The 21344-nt window shown below is 48.5% G+C and overlaps 1 protein-coding gene across 3 annotated transcripts in view; it reads right to left on the reverse strand.

The window, feature by feature from the left end:
- Positions 1 to 1847: 1847 nt before the first annotated feature.
- The window catches only part of SETDB2 (SET domain bifurcated histone lysine methyltransferase 2), a 535415-nt gene continuing 515918 nt past the window's right edge, over positions 1848 to 21344 (reverse strand). For 2 of the 3 annotated variants that reach the window (XM_086934968.1, XM_086934969.1), the window contains 2 exons: positions 11451 to 11539; positions 1854 to 2286 (listed from right to left, as the gene is read on the reverse strand). In XM_086934968.1, coding sequence (XP_086791094.1) covers positions 2169 to 2286; positions 11451 to 11539 — 207 coding nt within the window. In that variant the 3' untranslated portion in view covers positions 1854 to 2168. Of the gene's footprint in view, positions 2287 to 11450; positions 11540 to 21344 lie in introns of all 3 variants that reach the window. The other variant, XM_086934967.1, reaches the window with a different exon arrangement.

Consider the following 21344-nt stretch of genomic DNA (forward strand, 5'->3'; position numbering starts at 1 on the left):
GGAGACGGCCCTGGTAGCGGTTACAGAGGAGGCAAGGCGGATCTTAGATCAGGGAGGAGCAGTGGCAGTGATCCTCCTTGATCTGAGCGCCGCATTTGACACGTGAACCATCAAATCCTCCTCCACCGTCTACTAAGTCTGGGAATATCGGGAGAAGCCCTGGCCTGGCTTAAATTCTTTTAAAAGACCGTACCTTCAGTGTCTTTGAAGGAGCCGCAGTCTCCGCAAGCAAGCCTATGGGGTGTGGGGTGCCACAGGGCTCCTCACTTAGCCCCACGCTTTTCAATGCATACATGAGACCACTGGCAGAGATTGTTCGTCCGCACGGCATTACCATCGTCACCTATGCGAACGACACTCAGCTAGTGGTCTCCCTTGCACACAAGGATAGCCAGCAATCCCAAACCAACCCGATTTCCTGTCTGGAGCAGGTAAAGAGCTGGATGACAAGCTCATGCCTAAAGCTCAACGGGGACAAGACGGAGCTAATGCTCCTCGGCTCTCAGGCCCCTTCCACTCTAGAGCTTCTGTGGCCCCCTAGCCTAGGCGATCCCCCCGCACCCAAAGACAACAAAGAGTCTTGAAGTATGGCTAGACAAAGCTCTGACTTTGAACACACAAGTCACCAAAGTGTCAGCAACCTGCTTCGGCCTAATTAGGCAACTGAAAAAAATCCTACCACTCCTCCCTTTTGAGGCAAAACAGGTAGTCATCCAGGGCCTAATTCAGTCTCGCATAGACTACTGCAACACCCTATATCTGGGATCCCCAGAATACTGCTTAAACAAACTTCAGCGGATCCAGAACTGCGCTGCACGCACCCTCCTCAGAATCTCTCGTAGAAACTCTATAGGGTCTGGCCTGAAATCCCTGCACTGGCTCCCTGTCAGAGAGAGGATCAAATTTAAGGCCATGTACATTACCCACCAAGCCTTCTGGAGATCGGGCCGCCGATCAATCATTCCTTGATCACCCCCTACCATCCCAAAAAAGAACTCCGCTCATCGAAAGCCTTTTTAACTGCTGTTCCACAGATACGAAGAGCCAGAGCAGGTGGTAGCAGCTTTTCCTACAATGTATCCAAGATGTGGAACTCTCTCCCCCTCCACCTAAGATCCAACCCAAACCTGCTCACCTTTCGTAAACAACTGAAAACTTTCCTCTTCAACTAAAAAAATATCTAAATAAAACCATCCACCAGCAATCCACCCCAGCAGAAGTTCCTCTACCCACCAGCGCCTGGATGCCTCAGGGTAACTGTCCGCGCTTTACAAAACTCCTTTCCATTCCATTCCATCACAACATAAAGTGTCTAGATTTTTTAAATCTCACATTAATAGGAGACCATCACACTTTCGAATTACAAAAAAATCAGATTCAGTTGTGCCTTAAGAATTGTTGATGTTTTTTAAACATTTGTACAGTTAATTTACAAGTATTTACAATTTGTTGAGCGTTAGAAAAAAATTGACACCCCACAGCTTTTTCTTTTACAGCCCCGTATACCCCAGCAAGATTGTGGCACAGTTCACTTCACAGTTCGAGAGAAAGAAAAGTAAACCCCGTTATCCTGTTAAAAGAAAAAGGAGCAGATTGTCAGACGACATAGCCTGACATTGACCTCTTTTTAAAATTAAAGGCATCTCTATTACTCACTCACCTTCTGAATTCCTGTATGAATATTTTGGGGGGCTGCAGAACCTCCCCTCGTACCTCTACTTCCAGCATCTATACCTAGTAAGGGCATTCAGTAAGCTTGGCTGGGGGATGTGCGGAAAAACATAAAATAATGAAAAAATAAAACGGATAAAAAAATAATTGACTAGAAATAATACAACGTACGTCAGTTTTTTCGCACACAAAGGTATATATTAAAAAGGATTATTTTGAACATCTAGGTTTTAAAAAATGAACACAAATCGGTTCTTCTAAATGGAGTACAAAAATATCTTGATATTTGCCTATACTTCTTGTCACAGTTTACGCCGATATTCTTTCGCTTGCTCAAAGATTTATACGCTTATTGTACACATCATATATTTTTTTTAAAAATTGGCAATTCTGTACATTATGAGAATGTCTTTTTGCTGATATGTGAAAGGTCTAGTGCACTGGTCAATTTCCTATTCATTTGCCCGCTCCGTGAATGTTCGTTTTTTTTTGACTCATCAAACGATTCTTCTTCTGCACTTTGAAACACCGCAGAGGCAAGGGATTTCACGTTCAGGCAAACTACCGACTTCATAACTGTAGTCCCAAGTTAGTTCTGTTCCTGCTTTCACGTACCTGAAATACAAGTACTGGAGTAAGACATCTTCCAGGACTTATTCCAAAACAAACACATAGCAATAAAAATCTGTAACCAATAGATTTAACCTGAAAAGATAAAACATCGAAATAATGAACAGCAGAGGGTGTGGCATGTAACCGGACAACCTGGAGAAGAGGATGTAGCTTTGCAACTGTACAACCTGACTCTGTAGCTCCTAGTAGCTTTAGGCTAATTTTTCTCAATCTCACACACCTAATATATCTAATATATCTAGTAAGCTGTTCAGGTTGATGATTTCTTAATCACTGTTGAGACCGCAGGCCACTAGTGTCATGTGTAATTTTGCCCAATCACAGCAGAAGGGTTCCAACATCAACTAGTGAACCTATGATCTCCTGCTGTGATCAGCAGGTTCAACGCTGCAGTGTGACAGGTGTCCATAGTACTCACGCCTACCCACTAGTGTCAAACAGTGACCGGACCTACTCCTAAACTGTCCAAAAATTCAGTACGAGTATAAAAATCAAAGAGACACCAACTGGCGTATACTATAAAACCAGCATCAATTATTAAAGGCAAAGGCAGCGCAGTGGCTTGGAGACCTGCAGGAACACCAAGGCTGAATGTGGTAATACAGAGTTGGGCTAAACCAGGCAGTGGTCTTCAGAACTATGTGAGGCAGGCAGCCCATACCGAGGATGCCACAATTGTAGACAGTAAGGAGAAATCACCGTTGAGTAGACCAGCACAGCAAGAGTGGAGGCACAGGAGGAGGAGTCCAGAAGTGCATGAATGAGGAAACACAGATTCAATGTAGCCAATTAAGGAGACTCCTCAGACGAGTACTTTTGTATCTATACCTGCTATGCCTTAGTTTTACAGAGAGGCCAACCACAGTCTATGCGTCCTAGGATCCTACAAATGCCTATGGGGCACCAGCTCAATAAGCAACAGCAAAGTCAAAGGTCAAGTTGGGGTGCAATTTTTTCTTTATGCAAGCATATGCATGGAAAATGAAACGAAAACAAGGTGCTGGCTAAAGTTCGTAGCCATAAGCTTGCACCAAAAAAAACTGCATCAGGTGGACATTTTGGAAGGCTATTCTGGACAGTACACAGTGTACAATACCACTCAAAGATAACTGTCACATTTAGAATCAACTTGGTGGTATCTTGTATTGATATTGTATATAGTTTATCGTTGTTTTACCAACCCAAAATAGCCACAATGCAGATACAATATGTGGTAGCCATCTTGAAATGGTAAAATAATTATCCAGCATGCAGAATACTGTCTCAACATGGTTCCACAGTTCAAAATTAGCAGTCGTGCCGGTTGCATTGACTGCAGAGAAGAAGAGCACTCTGAAAAAGAAGCAAGTACCTGGCCAGAATGCTGATGGGTGCTCTAAAAAGAAAAAAGGGAATTCCTTGTAACAAGTATAAGGGCAGTGGAAGGTTGTCTCAAAACAAAAGGAATAAACAGGCAAATAGCAGGTGCCCAAAAAAATAAAGGAGTGGCCCACCAGGCCTGTACAGAATAGCATACTCATTTTAAGGCATATGCACAAGGGATGAGGCAAAATACTGTTACTCACAGAGAAATAGTGGTCTGACATGTTAAGCAATGGCTTAAACTGGCTGACCCATTGTCTATGCTGTACATAGTCCTGTGCTAGCAAATTCAGGGTAAACCCGGTAAGCCACAGGCATCTGGGTAAATAAAGTACTGCAACAAACAAACTGATGCCTTGGACACTAATAATGGAATTAATGCAAAGGGGTGAGAAAGTTTAATTATCTACCCCCCACAAAATAAACTGTCTGGAAACACTATTTTGTATTAGTAAAATTTCCCATTTCCACAGAGCGAGCACACTATATGTCGTTCTCTTATTGATTTTTTATTTTGATTGAAAAGAATTTCAATTTAAATTGGGGCTAGTGTAATTTATATGCCCACTTTAAACAAACGAACACACACATATATATTTACACATTGCTTTTTACAAAAACATATATAACACATATATATATATACATACGAACATAAATCAGTGTTTCCAGACAATTTATTTTGTGGGGGGTAGATAATTAAACTTTCTCACCCCTTTGCATTAATTCCATTAATAGTGTCCAAGACATCAGTTTGTTTGTTGCAGTATATAGTCCTGTGGGCAGAAGCAAAATGAGAATGGCACTTTAACAGATCAATGACTTAAAAGGGCTAACCAACCAAACCCCTTTCTCTGTGTATATCTGCATTTATTTAGTATCTTATGAATGTTTTCTTAACTAAAGGCTGGCAGTCCATTAATAGGGTGATCCAGGAGTTGCTGATGTCATTTACCAGTTTTTTGCTGCCTAATAATTTGAGCTCTTTATACGCCCGTAAGTCAGTTGGGTATTTTTGAATTATGAATATCTGATCTGGACAGTCTACCTCTCTGCTTTTGGGCTCTATACACTGTGTAATTGATAGATGAAACCCTGCTGTACAGATGACGTTTTATATGCCATATCTATGAGATAATGTGACAGTGGATTGTTTAAGTTCACAAGTATTGCTCCTAATTAGGGCAACTCCAAACTGAACATAAAGTTTTTAAAATAAATCGCCAGGGTGTTACACAGCAAAGATCAAAAGACACACATTACCCTATAAAGGTCTCCAAATTTCAGAACACACAAACACGCTGCAGGCAAAGCCAAAATCCTTTTAGGAACTTGAATAAGGACTGAGAAAATATCAGGCAACAGATAAATTAGTCTAAGGAGAAACATGATGTCCATTTATTTGAATTTCCCATAGGGGCTAGAAATGGGCGTGCAAGGATAAAACCTGAAAACCAAGAGGAGAAAAAAAGAGAGCCAAGGATAAGGTGTGCAAGTGGCAGCAAGGAGGATCAAGGTGAGGACAAGCTGGTGTAACATTAACACGATGCAGAGGCCTGGGGAACAGCAAAACTACTGATGGCTGGAGTTCTCAATTTGTTGGAAAGAGAAGATTTTGATAACAGTGAGGTGTGTGTGCCTAATCTTGAGTTGGGTAGACTGGCCATACAACACTGTGCTCTTGGTGAGTTCAGTTGCACACATGTCAATATGCTTGTTAGTGTGCCGGAGCACAAATCACAAATTTGTAGATAGCACACATTAGAGAGTTGTTTACGATTTCAAATTTGGGTTTGTGGAGCAACAGGTGTAAGGAGGTGTGGTGAAGGTTTATTTTCATGTTGGACATTGCAGCAAAGTGTGGGGAAGTTGGAGGAAAGGATGTAGGGACCAGGGAAAAGCAGGGCCCCATAGACAAATTTACGGGCCCGGGTGGTAGTGCAGGAGCGACAGGAGGCCGACAAGAGACCGAGCCGGACAATTCCGCTCTAATGGCAGCCATAACGCAATCTCGGGACATGTTGGACGCTAAAATAGGTGCGGTGGGGTCGGACGTGACACTACTGCGTCAGGACCTGAGAAACGCAGTATCCCGCATCACGGAAGCAGAAACGCGCATCACTAGTGTTGAACATGATGTCGAAACCCTGAAACGTAAGATGGCCGCCATGGAGTCGGTCTAGAAGGGCCTGGCTCTCCGTGTGAAAGATGCAGAAGGACGCGCGAGACTGAACAACTTACACCTTGTGGGTTTGCTGGAGGGCTGTGAGAAGGGTAACATGGAGGGCTTCTTGACGGAGTGGCTGGAGAGCTGGCTCCCCGAGGGGTCGCTGTCTCGCTGCTTCGTGATAGAACGGGCACACAGGGCCCTCATGCAGAAACCGCGGAGGGTGCCAGACCTCGGCCAGTGATTGCTAAACTCCTGAATTATCATGACCGGGACGTTATCCTAAAATTGTCAGAGAAAAGGAGCCGCCACTATACGAGAACACTCGGATCATGATCTTCCCTGACTATACCCGTATGGTGCAGCAGCAGCGGCAATCTTTCACAGCAGCCAAGGCCCGATTACGCGAGTTGAAGCTTCCATACGCTCTGTTGTACCCAGCCCGTTTGAGGGTGATATTCCAGTCGCGCACACACTTCAACACTCCAGAGGAGGTGTTCCAGTGGACAGACGAAACAGTGCGGATCAGGACACGTACACCACCCGGGCTGGAATCGGACTCTTTGCAGGGCGTGCCGCAGTCACAAGCCTCCAGGGGGTCTGGGTGGAGGAACAAGGGATGGTCCAGGTCCCGATAGCGCACAACACCCGAGAGTGCATCGGAGGGGGGAATGGAGGCACGGATGGCCGGGCCGAAGGAAACTGAAACGGCGCCTTACTGACCTGGAAGCACTCTCCGGCTGCAACCCTTCTGTATCCTGCTATCTGTTGTCAGACTTGTATCCTGTTTATTTACACATCCTAGTATAGTACTCGGGATGTATGGCTCAGCGGGTGCTGACCCTCTCGTTTTGTGGGACACTGGCCAGGGCACTGGAGCGGGGGGGGGGGGACGATATGGGTGAGCAACACCCTGCCGAGTTAGGGGGTAGTTTCGTTAATTCCCTCGAGTAGCTTGGGGGGGGGGGGGACAGTTAATGGGGATCCATTGGGATAGGCGGTCTCCGGCCTCCCGTTGGGGGTCGGTGATGCACTATGCCGCGACAGGTACTTCAATGTTGCTGAGGTATGGGGGGTGGGAGGGCAGTTGGGGGTTGGGTTAGGGGGTGGACTTTTGGGGGTGGGGTCGCATGGATGGAAGTATGGAAGGTACGAGTCAGGTCCGCTAGATGGACGTTCCTATTTGATGTCCCCTGATGGCTGGATCTGAAATTGGAGCCCCGGGGTGTAGGGGGTCCCTTAAAGTCCTCAGCTGGAACGTTCAGGGCATTCTAGATAAAATTAAGAGGGGAGCAGTGTTGCGACAGGCAAAGAGGGCGGGGGCAGATGTGCTCCTCCTTCAGGAGACTCACCTTGCAGGCACCAAAAAACTGTGCCTGCAGCGGTTTGGCTACCATCAGGTATTCCACGCAGGGTTTGTGAGAGGTTCGAGGGGGGTGGCTGTTCTTGTTCACTGCAGAGTCCCTTATGTACATTCCACTCACTGAATAGACACCCAAGGTAGATATGCCATTAAAAAAGGTACAATAGGTGATGAACAGGTGGTCTTCGGCAATGTCTACCCCCCGCCCCCCCTACAGTGGTCCCTCATTGAAAGACTCCTCAGTATATGGGCGGACCTACCAGATGCGCTTCAGTAGTAGGAGAGGACTGGAATTACGTTATGGACAGTCAGAGGGATAGGTTCCGTCCAGGGGGTGGGACAGCTGCGGGTCCAGCCACTAAGCTTCGGGGCATGGTGCAAGGCCTGAACTGGGTAGATACGTGGCGGTGTTTGCATGGCAACACGAAGGGGTATATATATGTGTCGGCGGTCCATAACTCCTTCTCTAGGCTAGATTATCTTTTTGAGCCAGGTGGAATCCAACACAGGGTGGAGGCGGCTGCGATCCTGCCGCAGGGTCTCTCGGATCACTCACCTATCACTGTAGACATAGGATTGAGCAGGGTGAGGAGGCCATTTCGTTGGCGCCTCTCCGTGTGGCATTTGCAGCAACCAGACTATCAGAAGCATATGGGTGAGGCTATAGCTAATTTCCTGTCAGACAATGTAGGGTCAGTGGATGAGATTAGTATGATCTGGGAGTCAATGAAACCAACCCTTAGGGGGGGTGGACATAGCATGGTGTGTAGAGGCGCGAAAGAAGCGTAGGGAGGATTTGGTCCGAGCAGAAGCCAACATCGACACTGGAGCTCCAAGGGAGTATGGAGGGGGGAGTACAAGTGGTGGGACAGCTCCTCCAGGCGCAGCAGTCTTATGCGTCCATGCTAATGGAGGAGGCGAGGCAGGTTTGGTTGGCTACGCGCAGCAGAGTCTACCAATGGGGCGATAAATCTGGGACGATGCTCCATCGGCTCTGTCAAGGTTCATTCCAGGCCCAGGTCCTCCCGTGGATATTGGACACAGTAGGGGCTCCGGTCACGGATCCGTTGGCTCTGGCGGAGGGGTTTGCCTCTTACTATGCCGATCTTTATGCCCCGCATGAATGCCTTGCGGAGACAGAAATTGATAGGTTTCTGGCAGACCTCCCGCCGCGTGCAGTTCCAGACGAAGTAAGAGACCGCTTGGAGCTCCCCCTCACGGAAGAAGAGCTAGGCACAGCATTGGGGGAACTAAATACGGGTAAGGTACCCGGGCCCAATGGGTTCCCCAGCAAATTTTATAAGAAATACCATCTACAGCTAGGGGCACATTATAGAGCAGCAGTTGAGGAGGCCAGGGAGAGAAGAGAGTCTTCCCCCTGATTGGCGACACGCGGAGGTTGTAGTCTTTCACAACCCGGAAGCCACCCCGAGCAGTATGCCCCCTACCGCCCGATCTCCCTACTAAATGTTGAGGCCAAAATTTTGGCTAAGGCATTGGCCAATCGCCTTCTCCCATATGTGACCGATTTAATTCACCCGGACCAGGCGGGCTTTATGCCCCAGAGGGCCACTAGGCATAACATTCGCAGAGCACATGTGGCGGTGGCTGCCGTTCGGCACGCCAGGGTGCCTGCAGCGCTTTTGCTGGCCGATATGGACAAGGCATTTGATTCCCTTAGCTGGGTATATTTATTTGCCCTGTTACCACGACTAAACTTGGGGCCCAGATTCCTGTCATACATCCAACTGCTCTATACTGATCTGACGGCCTCGGTCAGGGTGGTGGGCGTTGCCTCCTCTAGATTCCGTATCCAAAGAGGCACCCGACAGGGATGTCCCCTTTCGCCCTATCTATTCGCATTAGCCATGGAGCCACTTGCCAGGTGCGTGCGCATGGATGCACAGCTACACGGTTTTGAGTGGGAAGGGGGTCCTTCCGATAGAATAGCGCTATATGCGGACGATGTCCTCTTCTTTCTAACGGACATTGACAAATCGGGGCCCCCGCATAATGGACATCATGAGGATCTTTGGCGAAACGTCCGGACTCTATATTAACCAGTCCAATTCAACTCCCTGGGTCCTGGGGGGATATGTTCCAACCGGAGAGTGGGCATCAGCGCTCCAAAGAGCGGCGGGTGGCCTTAAGTACCTGGGGGTATTCCTTTTGGAGGTCCCAGTGATTGCGTGGGAGCGGAATATCGCACCAGTGTGGGAACGGGCCAAGATGGACATCAAACTCTGGTCCCGCATGCCGCTGACCATCCATGGACGGTCAGAGATCTTCAAAATGGTAACCCTCCCTAGGTTGCTTTACCAACTACAGAACCACCCGTACCCAAACACCCTCTAGTGGTTTAGGCAGGTGAATGCGGCCCTGGGAAAGTTTCTCTGGGCTGGGGTCGCAATACGAGTGGCGGTGAGGACCTGCTTCCTCTCCTCTTATTGTGGTGGCCTGGCAACGTCAGACATTCAGTCCTACTATCAAGCATCCCATTTACTGGTGCTGAACGACTGGTGGTAGGGGGACAGGGAGGATCCAGCGGATGCGGTAAAGAGCCATCTTATGGGGTCCACCTCGCTCCACACTCTGTTATATGCGGCGCCGATGCGAAAGCTGCTGCTCCCGGCATGCAGCTAATATTCCAGATTTGGCGACAAGCTCTGCGGCGCATGGGTTGGTGGAACAAGCTGACGGCTGAAACTCCCCTGTGGCGCAATGGTAGATTTCCGGCGTTGGCTACACTGCAGGGCTTCGGGCTGGTATAATATAGGTATATCTACACTGGGAGACGTAGTATCAGGGGTGACCCTTAAGTCCTTTCAGGAATTAAGCCAGGAGTTTCATATGCACCGCACTCTTCCGCTACCTTCAATTTCGCCATGCCCTCTCCCAGAGCCTGGAGGGTCTAGAGTCTCTCCCCGAGTTTAGTCCCATAGAAGCTAAGGTATTCATGGGGGAACTGGGTCCCAAAAAGATTTCAAGTATTTATCAGACTTTAGTTACACATTGCTCTACGCCACTACAGAAACTGCAGGAGACATGGGAGTTGGATCTGGGGGCCTGGATGAGGACGATTGGAGGGAAGCGTTGGCAGGGCCTAGGGGTGCGGCCATTTCAGTTCGCCTTAGGCTAATACAGTTCAAGTACCACCACAGGGCTTACTTTACCAGACATCGTTTATGGAGAGCGGGTCTCATAGCCTCCCCTGAATTCTTGCGGTGTGGACATGAGGTGGGGACGTTCTTTCACACGGTGTGGGACTGCCAGGCACTGGCTGGATTTTGGAAGGGAGTATGGGATTGCTTGTCGGAGGTATTGGGTTGGGAACTTCCTCGTACACCACGACTGGGGCTTCTGCATGTTATGGAAGGGGCAGGGGCCTGGAAAGATACCCGGGCCCCGACAACTGTGGCTTGAAAGAAAGGGCTAGATTTTAGCATGGGCCTTGAGGACCCTATTTTTGTGGCCAGAGGCTGTCCTCGGAAACACTATAAAATTTGGAAGCGGTGGGCTGATTTTAGGGGCCTCTGGCTAGAACTACCTGTAGACCAAGACCCGCTGTTGGCGATGGACTGAATGGACGCTGACGAGTACGTACGTAATAGTTCGGAATCTGTCACAAAACCAGAAACCAGGAGGGAGATCATGCGAAGGGGCGGGCGGGATTTAGGGGGTGGGGGGGACTAGGGGGTGTTTGGGGTGAGGGTAGGGGAGGGGGGAGTTATGTCTTTACTTTCAGTCTGTAATAATTGTTGTATACTCCTCGTTAAAAATCGGATTGTGCAGTATCTGATGTAATGTCATGGTCCTGTGGTTACCTCTGGAGAGCTGAGGCCTACATCTTGTAAACAATCTTCAATAAAATAAGTAAAAAAAAAAAAGCAAAACAGATGAGCATTCTGCCAAAGCAGACACCGAATTCTGCCCTGACTCAGTGTATATCAATGCAGCTATCTTTAGCAAACAAAGACAAGTGCATTTATCTCAGGTACATTGGTACAAAAAGTTGTTCTTAGATACATATCTCTCAGCAAAAGTAATGAAAAAAATGGAATGATCATACTGTAACTAATGGAATTAATACACCTTGGCATTATAGAAAAAAACGACTATTATGCAGCCTTTCTCAACATAATACTAAAGAAAGATAATGTATGCAATGTAATGTATGTTCTGTTGCAAGGCTTTTATTGGTTATGATATTTTTTGCTTTAAAATGAAAAACAACATCAACAACTAATTTTTTACCTGCTTGTGAAAAATGCCACCCACGGACGATCTGGATCATGGGTTTCCACAAAAACGTTCTGAACAAAAAGATTTGGATAACAACTATGCTGTGTAGACAAAAACAACACAATTAAAAATTTACTAATTGTTCTCACCAGATCGACAAAAGCTACCGTATGTTAATAGGATTAGAGTGACACTGTATAAAAACGTAATTTTTTTAAAAAAAAGGTTGTTTTCCGTCCAGTGCCAAACAGCAATACCCAACTCTGCATATGCTTGGAGTACCAAATGCTAAGCGAGCAAAGAAATGCACAAGATATTTCTTTCAGCTCAGCACAATTCACACCCACTTACACTCACCTAAAGGATGTGTGCAACAAGAAGAATTACAGAAATGGAAAAACAAGTTACTTACCTGTATACTGTGGTTCTCCAGTATTCATTAATTCACATGATTACATCATCCCTATCGTTGAGTCAGAAGGCTCATGGTGTAATATTAAGTAAGCATTTCAGAGCTAAGCTGAGCTTTCATAGCTTAAAGTGACCACTTTGTTAGCCTATCTACATCATTAAAAACGAACCAAACTTCCGCCAATCATGGCACAGTACAACCAAGAGCACTCCCCTCAGGGGCCACCACATCTTATATTTCTTAGCACAATGGTGAATCAATTCCTGGATTTTCTCCAGTATTGGAGCCATTGTATATGTCTTTGTATAAACAAGAATATTGGCAGAGGCTGGGGAGAAATTTGTATTCAATAAGCTCACCTCAAAGGAAGAGATGGTTTAGAACCTCTTGTCCTATTGTAGCATCACTTTAAATCTTTAATCAAGACAATAGTGTAGGGTAAATATATGAGCGTTATTCTATGCAGCAGTTCTGCACATCTGCACAGAGGTACACTCACAAATAAAGCAGTAGAAGTTGTAATGCTTCTTGTGGAATGCACCCTTACAGTGCCTTGTAAAGGATGGCTTGCCTTTAGGTGGCAAAAGATTACAGAAGCTTAAACCCAGTGTGCCACAGTTTGGAGAAGGCAATACGAAGTTGATAAGATTTCTGAAGTTCTGTATGTTTTCAATGTAGAACGAGACATTGACGTATGTCAAGTGTATGCAGAGTTCTTGCCCTGCATCGTTATGATTTTTTAAAAGAAGTCTTGAGAATCACTCCCTCATTACAATGACATTCTGACAGCACCTTAGGAATAAAGTGCGTTTGTCCTTAGAAGGATCCATCTCTAAGTTGAAAGTACGGTTCTTTGATATTAAAGGCTTGAATCTTACTTGCACACCGTGCTGATGTGAGAGCAAGTAATATAGCTGATTTTCAGGACAAACATTTTATATCTGCCTTATGACTAGGATCAAAAGGATGTTTCAGTAGGTGTGAAAAGATGGTATTAAGCTGCCCTAGAATGTGAGGTTTTCCAATGGATGAAAAAACCCTAAAAAGGCCCTTCACAGACTCCTTGACAACTCTGTACACGTAAGGAAGATAGACTGTTTGATCTTCTGAAACAAGAGATTGCTGACAAATAACCTTTAATTGATAAGGGAAATAGATCTGAATGTGGCAGGTGAAGTAAATATGGAAAATTTGGCTCCAATAGTAATGAGCAGAGCACCAAAGACAACATCGTTTTAATGTAAATCTTGTTTGTGGAATCTGCTCTGGCAAGTATCTCTCTGCAGTCTTCTGAGACATCTATGACATTGTATTCATTGTGTTAAGAAGCCAGGCTGAAACAGTGAGTTATTTCGTATTCAGATGTACCGCTAGACCCCGGTGCATCGATAAGAGACTGGTTATCATAGTGAGAGGAATGAGTACTGATTCTGAGTGGAGAAGTAGCTCTGGGTACCAGTATTGTCTGAGTCATGTTGGAGCTATCAGAAAGAGAAGGCTTTGATTCTAGTTTCATTTTGCTTATGACTCTCAGTACCACGAAGATCTGATGAAAAGCAAAGAAAATGGTCACTTTAAGGTATTTAAGCTCAGATTAACTTTGTACTGCTTACCTCATATGACATCATAAGACACCCGCCTCGACGACAGGGATGACTCAATCATGAGAATCTGTGAAAGATCGAATACTGGAGAATAGTAGGTTCCTTTGTGATTTAGTCAGACAGGGTCAAATGCAATAAGGGTCAGTACGGTCGCTCCTCCTGCCGCGTGGCCACCCCGAGTGTGCCCGTTCTCCTCCCGCTGCCGCCGATTCTCTCGTGTGCCCTGTAACCTGCTAACTGTAAGCTGTCCCTGACTGTCCCTGTGCCTGCTTGTTGTCCCTGACTGTCCCTGTGCCTGCCTGTTCTCGTGCCTTTCTTTCCGCCGTTTTTCCCGCTCTCTAGTGTGTGCCCTGTCCCTTTGCCCTCGCCCATCGTTGTCCCCTGGCCCACCCCGCTCCCTGCTGCTGCTCCCCCGCGGCCCCACCCCCGCTCCCTACAGCATCCTCGCACGCTCCCCCCCACTCGCCACCCCGCTCCCGCCTCCCAGCTGCTCCTCCCTCGCCCTGCCCCCCCACTACGCCATTGATGGCGGAGTCCACGCGTACGCACAGCGTCGACGCGCAGCGGGCATGCCGAAGGCGCACCAAAGGTAAGCCCGTCCGCGCCCGTCTGTGCCTGGACCGCGCCCAGTGCCAGGACCCTTGGCCCCCACCGCTGCAAGACGACCCGACAGACCTACGACGCCGCCGCCCTCAACGAACTCAATGCCGGCCGGAACCCCGCCTGCTGCCGGGCCGCCCCGAAAAGCATTCACGGACCCTTCACCTGCAGAACCTGCAAGTTCACCTGCCTCCGAACCTGCACTGCACCCGCCAAGCCAAGCACCAGCAGCAACCTCAAGTGCATCCTGCTCAACACCCGCTCCGTCCACAGACACGCCGTGGAACTATGGAACCTCCTCGACACAACATCACCAGACATCGCCTTCCTCACGGAAACCTGGATGAACGTCTCCTCAGCCCCCGACATCGCCATCGCCATCCCGGACGGGTACAAGATCATCAGGAGGGACCGCGCCAGCCAGACCAGAAGAGGCATCGCCATCGTCCACAAGAACACCATCCGCATCACGACCGACTCCAACGACACCTTCGCCGCCGCCGAACACCTCCACTTCCAGATTCACACCGACCCAAAGACGACCCTCAGAGGCACCCTCATCTACAGACCCCCGGGACCACGCACACAATTCAGCGAAGAGATCACGGACTTCATCAGCCCACACGCCCTCCCCTCCGCGACTACATCCTCCTAGGGGACCTCAACTTCCACCTGGAGAACAACAAGAACCGCAACACCGCCGCCCTGCTGGATAACCTCGCCAACCTCGGACTCAAGCAACTGGTCAACACCCCCACCCACTACGCCGGCCACACGCTTGATCCCGTCTATTCATCCAACAAGCAGATCACCTTCAGCCACTCCACCGAACTCCACTGGACCGACCACAGCTGTGTCCACTTCAGCTTCAGAAGAACCACAACCTACCACCACCCTCAACAGGTTCCTCACAGAAGCTGGAGCAAGATCACCGCCGACCAGCTCACCACCTCCCTCAGCCAGAACCCACCCACCAGCACAACGGACCCGAACGAAGCAGCCCGCAACTTCACGAAGTGGCTGCCCTCCTGCGCCGACGACCTCGCACCACTGAAGAACCATCCCAGCAGACCCAGACGCAAGAAGGCCTCCTGGTTCACCGACTAACTCAAGGACTCCAAGAAGACCTGCCGCACCCTCGAGAAAGCCTGGCTCCTCGACCAGACCACTGACAACAGGACCGCCCTCAAACACGCCACCCGCAAGCACCACCAGCTCATCCGCACCATCAAGAAGAAATCACTGAAGGAACGACTTGACAACAACGCCCACGACAGCAAGGAACTCTTCACCATCGTCAAGGAGTTCTCCAACCCCAGCACCGGCAACAACGACATCACTCCTTCACAAGATCTCTGCGACTCTCTCGCCTCGTTCTTCCACCGCAAGATTGCCGACATCCACAACAGTTTCGCCGCACCATCCAAGCACCCAACCGTCGAACCAACGCCACCCACCGCCACCCTCCGCACCTGGACCACGGTGACCACCGAAGACACAGCCCGCACGATGAACACCATCGACTCCGGATCTACGACCGACCCCTGCCCCCACCACGTCTTCAACAAGGCCCACTCCACCATCGCACCCCAATTCCGGGACGTCATCAACACCTCCATCAACACCGCCACCTTCCCGGAGAGCTGGAAGCATGCCGAGCTCAGCGCAATACTGAAGAAACCAACAGCGGACCCCACCGACCTCAAAAACTTCCGCCCCATCTCGCTCCTCCCTTTTCCTGCCAAAGTCATCTAAGAAGATCGTCAACAGACAGCTTGCCGCCTTCCTCGAGACGAACGGATCCCTCGACCCCTCACAGTCCGGTTTCAGAGCCAACCACAGCACCGAGACCGCCCTCATCGCAGCCACCGACGACATCCGAGCCCTGCTTGACAACGGGGAAACAGAGGCACTCATCCTCCTGGACCTCTCTGCAGCGTTTGACATTGTTTGCCACCGCACCCTAGTTTAACGCCTCAGCAACATCGGCATCCAAGCGAAGGCACTGGAGTGGATCATCTCATTCCTCGCCGGTAGAACACAGAGAGTCCGCCTCCCCCCGTTTCGATCCGAGGCCACCGAAGTCATCTGCGGCCTTCCGCAAGGATCCTCACTCAGCCCCACCCTCTTCAACGTCTACATGAGACCTCTTGCTGCCATCGCACGCCAACACAACCTCAACATCATCTCCTACGCCGACGACACCCAGCTGATCCTCTCCCTCACCAGAGACCCCGACACCGCCAGAGCCAGCCTGCACGAAGGGATGAAAGACGTCGCCGAGTGGATGAACAACAGCCGCCTGAAACTGAACTCAGACAAGACGGAAGTCCTCATCCTGGGACCATCGCCCTCCGCCTGGGACGACTCCTGGTGGCCCCCAGCCCTGGGCACCGCTCGCAAGCCAACAGACCACGCACGCAACCTAGGCTTCATCCTGGACTCCTCCCTCTCGATGACCAGACAAGTCAACGCCGTCTCCTCATCATGCTTCCACACCCTACGCATGCTTCGCAAGATCTTCCGATGGATCCCGACCGAAACCAGGAAGACGGTCACCCAGGCCCTCGTCACCAGCCGACTGGACTACGGAAACACCCTCTATGCCGGAACCACAGCCAAGCTACAGAAAAAACTCCAACGCATCCAGAACGCCTCCGCCCGACACATTCTGGACATCCCCCGACGCAGCCACATCTCTGGCCACCTGAGGAACCTGCACTGGCTCCCTGTCAACAAGAGGATCACGTTCAGGCTCCTCACCCATGCACACAAGTCGCTCCACGACCTGGGCCCCAAGTACCTCAACGACCGCCTGACCTTCTACACGCCCACCCGCCAGCTACGGTCCACTAGCCTCGCCTTCGCCGCCGTACCACGCATCCGAAGAGCCACCGCCGGAGGCAGATCCTTCTCCTACCTGGCGGCCAAGACATGGAACTCCCTCCCCATCCACCTTCGGCTGACCCAGGACCATCTCGCCTTCAGGAGATAACTCAAGACCTGGCTGTTCGAGCAGTAGCGAACCCCTTCCCCCAAGCGCCTTGAGACCCTTCCGGGTGAGTAGTGTGCTATACAAATGTTATGATTGATTGATTGATTGAATTAGAGTAGAACATTTACAAACACAACAAGCATTGCTGGTAAAATAACGGTATATTTCATGTCTGTCAGTGTATTGATACTCAGACATGATCATGGTGGGGCAGATGCAAACAGTAAATACAGACACTACAGCAGAAGTATTTAATGGGTGCAGCAAAAATCCTATTCTGAGTTTTCAATCTGTAATCAATGCATCACATGCAAAATGTAGTGCTTACTGCACCTATTTCTGTATATATATATATTGGTATTTACCTGGCATTTTGTCCTGGTAAGCTTCAGTGGTTTGACCTGCCTAACTTTACTGCAAGCAATGAGGTATTAACTGTTATTTGATAAAGTTGTAGGCTGCATTAGACACATATAAAAATAAGTATTCTCCCGATAATCAAACATGAGTTTATTTTCATAAGCAATGAAGGTGAAGGGATGGGTGTTTGAAGAACCCCCCATCACAATTTCATTACCATGCTTTATTGCTTGTTTAGGGGGCAGAATTGGAAATCCCCTAATAAAGGTTGCTTCCATGCTGGTTAAACTGGTTGGTTTGCTCTACTACAACACTATGTAATGATAACAGCTTGCCTGTGTAGCAGTTCAGTGTACTCTTGCCCCTCTTAAGTTGGTGTGACTGAGGGTGTGCAGCATTCCAGGCAGAAGTGGGCCAAACTCTGAAGGGGGTGTGGTCTTCCAGCTAGTCTTTTTAGATTCTGCTTTTGCAGTAGCATCCTATTGCTGGTTTCCTCTTCCTCGGGTGGTTATTATTTTCTAGTACATATATAAATAAAGGAATGAAGTAAAATTATTTTTCATCAGGCTCTATGACCGCTTTTGAGTATTTTGGTTCCTTTCCAAGCCTCTATTCAGTATACTCTTTCCAGGGGACTTTCACTGGATGCTCATGCCATGTCCTGCTTTGGGTATGCTGGTTAGCGCCTGGAAGATAATCAATATTCTGCTCTTAAATTGCCTTTCCGTTTTTTTTTTCTGCCTTAGGCCATCTTTCCTGAAAGTGACCCTTTCAATGAGGCACCCTGCTTCCACCACGTGCATTATATCGGGGTAAGGGAACTGGGTTACCGAAGGTAGTCATCCATATGTCATTCTAACTTGCTAAGATGTTTAGAATACCTACTAAGTCCTGCACTTGACACTGAATGACGTGTTTCCTTTGGACACGTTGACAAGAAATGTTAACACTGCTGTCCACAGATAAGTACCCTGTTGATACAAAGATGGAGTATGCTACCTACAATATGTACACAGCTTTAAAGGTACCTTATTAAATTTACCTTATGGACAGGAACATATGCCATGCAAGTCCTAGTGTCTCCTCAAAGACTTTCCAACACTGTATGCCACTCAACAAGATGGTTAAGATTGTGCAAAACAGAAGCTCAGATATGCTGCTTGATGCCTCCTTTGATGAGCAGGAAACAGCAGCCTTGAACCAGGTTCCTCAATCCTGGCCTACTATCAGAGCTGTTCTATGTACAAATTTCGCAGAGGGTGTGAAATAGAATTGTCTAATTCCAGAAGATTCAGGTACCTTGGAAACACCTTATCCAAAATATGAAGCCTTAGATAAGCTCTCCATAAGAGAAATAAAGTCAGGTGAGTAAATGGAGAGCAGATGTAGGTCTGTTACTCTTTGCTTCTGAGGACAAAATATTTTTCCTACAGAGGATACCATGGTCTTTGCAGATACTGTTGATGTTAGCTGTACTTTGGGTCAGATTTCACCTGGATTCTCTGGTAAGAACAATCCAGCAAATCCCAGAGACGGAGTTTCCATCTCTTTGAGACATTGGTTCCTATCTCTTTTTTTTGTTAGATATTTGTAATCGTTTTAAGCGGATTACAAACATTTGGCACAGTCAATCAATTACAAAGTGTGTAACATTCTGTTCACACCTTTTCACAAGTTCCTGGGTAAAAGAACAACCAGTTCATGACAGATGACAGATATAAGTATAGAAGCGGTGTCCCCAGGAATTTAGATTATCCCGGGCGAATCTTTGAAAGACATATCTCGAACATTCGACATTCCATTCTGACTGGAAGACATCTCCCTTGTGGTCAAGGAGTGACCACCCTGTGCAAACAGGCACCAACAGCATCTTTGCCGGTCTGCTGTTTCAAGGCTCCCGTCGGAACCCAAGACTCTGCGACACAAGAACTGGACTTCCAGACTTCTTTGACCCCGACCCACATCCACAGCAAAGCGGAGACCCGTGGCGGACACGAGAGACGTGAGACCGGACATCTTGGACATCCTGCATTTTGCTACCTGCACTCCTTTCCTGAAGCCTCAGTAAATTGTGCATTGGGGTACCAGAAGTCCCAGCCCGAACACCATTTGCACTGAAGCTCAGGCCCCCACACTCCGCGAGTGTCCTGTGGGCCCCGACACGTCCTCCCGGTTCCTTGCCAGTTGGCTAGTGAGCCCCCTGAAGACGCCATCTTGAAATTATTTTGCTTTTCTGGTTGCTCCAGGCTTGTTCCAGCTTCCCTGAAAAGGAGAAGCACCTCAGACCTTGCTGGTCTGCAACAGAGCCAATCTCGACATCCTGCTTGGGTTGCGGTTGCCAAAGCTTGTTGGGTCCAATCCGGATACCGATGCTGCAGTCATCTAGATCCATCGTGGGACAGCTCGAATCAAACGCCTGGTCATCGTCGATGCCTCCTGGACCTCGTGGCTGAAGAGACAAACTCACCTTCTTCACCTTCAAGCAGGCAACATCGCCTGGTTCCTTCCTGGTCACTGGCTAGTGACCCAGACTCTGTCCCCTCTGCTTTAAGGTTCTTCACATCACCGATCTACCCGGACACTTTTCCTCTGGTCGCCTGCAGCACTTCTTCTCAGCTCTCCATAGAAAACGACGATGAAACCCGACACGAAAAGACACCTATGCACCCGGCTTCCCTGGGTGAGGTAACACGAGTACTCCGGTGCTCCCGTGGGTCTTGACTCTCGAAGTGTCCTAGTTTAAAAGGGTTCCATCTAATCCATCCGGAAGTGTCCTTAAAATTGTAACTTTGTATCTTTTACGAACTCCATAGAAAGTTAATGGGAACCCCAGCCTGTGTTTAGACACTGCACGCGCCTCCCATGGGTCTCCTACTTCCTAACCTTTGGTTGCTTAGTGTAGCCCCAGCGATTCTACAGGCCCTAGGCCTGTTTTCTAACTCTCACGTGGTACTTATACCACTTTCTTAGTATATGGTTTGTGAAGCCCCTAGGGCATAACATATACTGTGCAACTTATCGTATATTAACTGTGTGACTTGTATTGTATTTTGACCTCTGACCTCATAAAGAGTGCAGAGGGGTTGTGTTTAGATTAAATACATATATATTTGATACATACCTTGTGTGGTGTCCTTTCATTTGGTATTCAAGGGATTATATAAGGTAAAACAGCTTGCTTAACTCGGCTTCTGAAGTCTTAGCATGAAGACTGCTGGTTCATGCTACCACTAGGATAGCTTTCTATAAGGTTGACTTTACAGCCATCATCAATAAGGGTCGATTAGACTGGTGCAAGGTGCCCATTAGAACTAGTGGACATCATATGCCAGGCTAACTTCTCATATGGCCATACTTCAATACACCAAACGAGCAGGGGCTGAGGCGCTCCTGCTACAGCAAACATACTTAATGGGCACGAGAGCCCTGTGTCTGCAGAGATACGGATACCAACACGTCTTTCACGCGGGGTTCGAGGGGAGTGGAGATATTGATTCACCGCAGAGTCCCATATACCCATGAGAAACACGCAGGGGCGATACATTTTTATTCAGGGCAGAGTTGGGGAGGACACTCTGACATTGGGCAGCGTATATGATCCGCAGCCATTGCAATGGAACTTAGTGGAGCGACTCCTTAACATCTGGGGGGGTATGCCAGACACGCTCTAGGTCATGGGCGGGGACTGGAATGACGTGATGGAACAGGGCCGGGATAGATGGAGGAGTGGGGGTGCTGTAGTGAATGGTCCCCCAACAAAATTGCACGCTCTGGTGACGGGACTTGACGGGTTCGACGTTTGGAGACACATACATGGCCCCAGCAGGGACTACACATACTTCTCCACAACACATGGTTCCTTCTCGAAACTGGATTATCTCTTTGTTCCCGGGGGGATAGCGCACAGGGTGGTGTCGGCTGATATTATGCCCAGG

This window comes from Lissotriton vulgaris, chromosome 8, assembly GCF_964263255.1.
Source record: "Lissotriton vulgaris chromosome 8, aLisVul1.2, whole genome shotgun sequence".
In the NCBI taxonomy this organism is placed as follows: Eukaryota; Metazoa; Chordata; class Amphibia; order Caudata; family Salamandridae; genus Lissotriton; species Lissotriton vulgaris.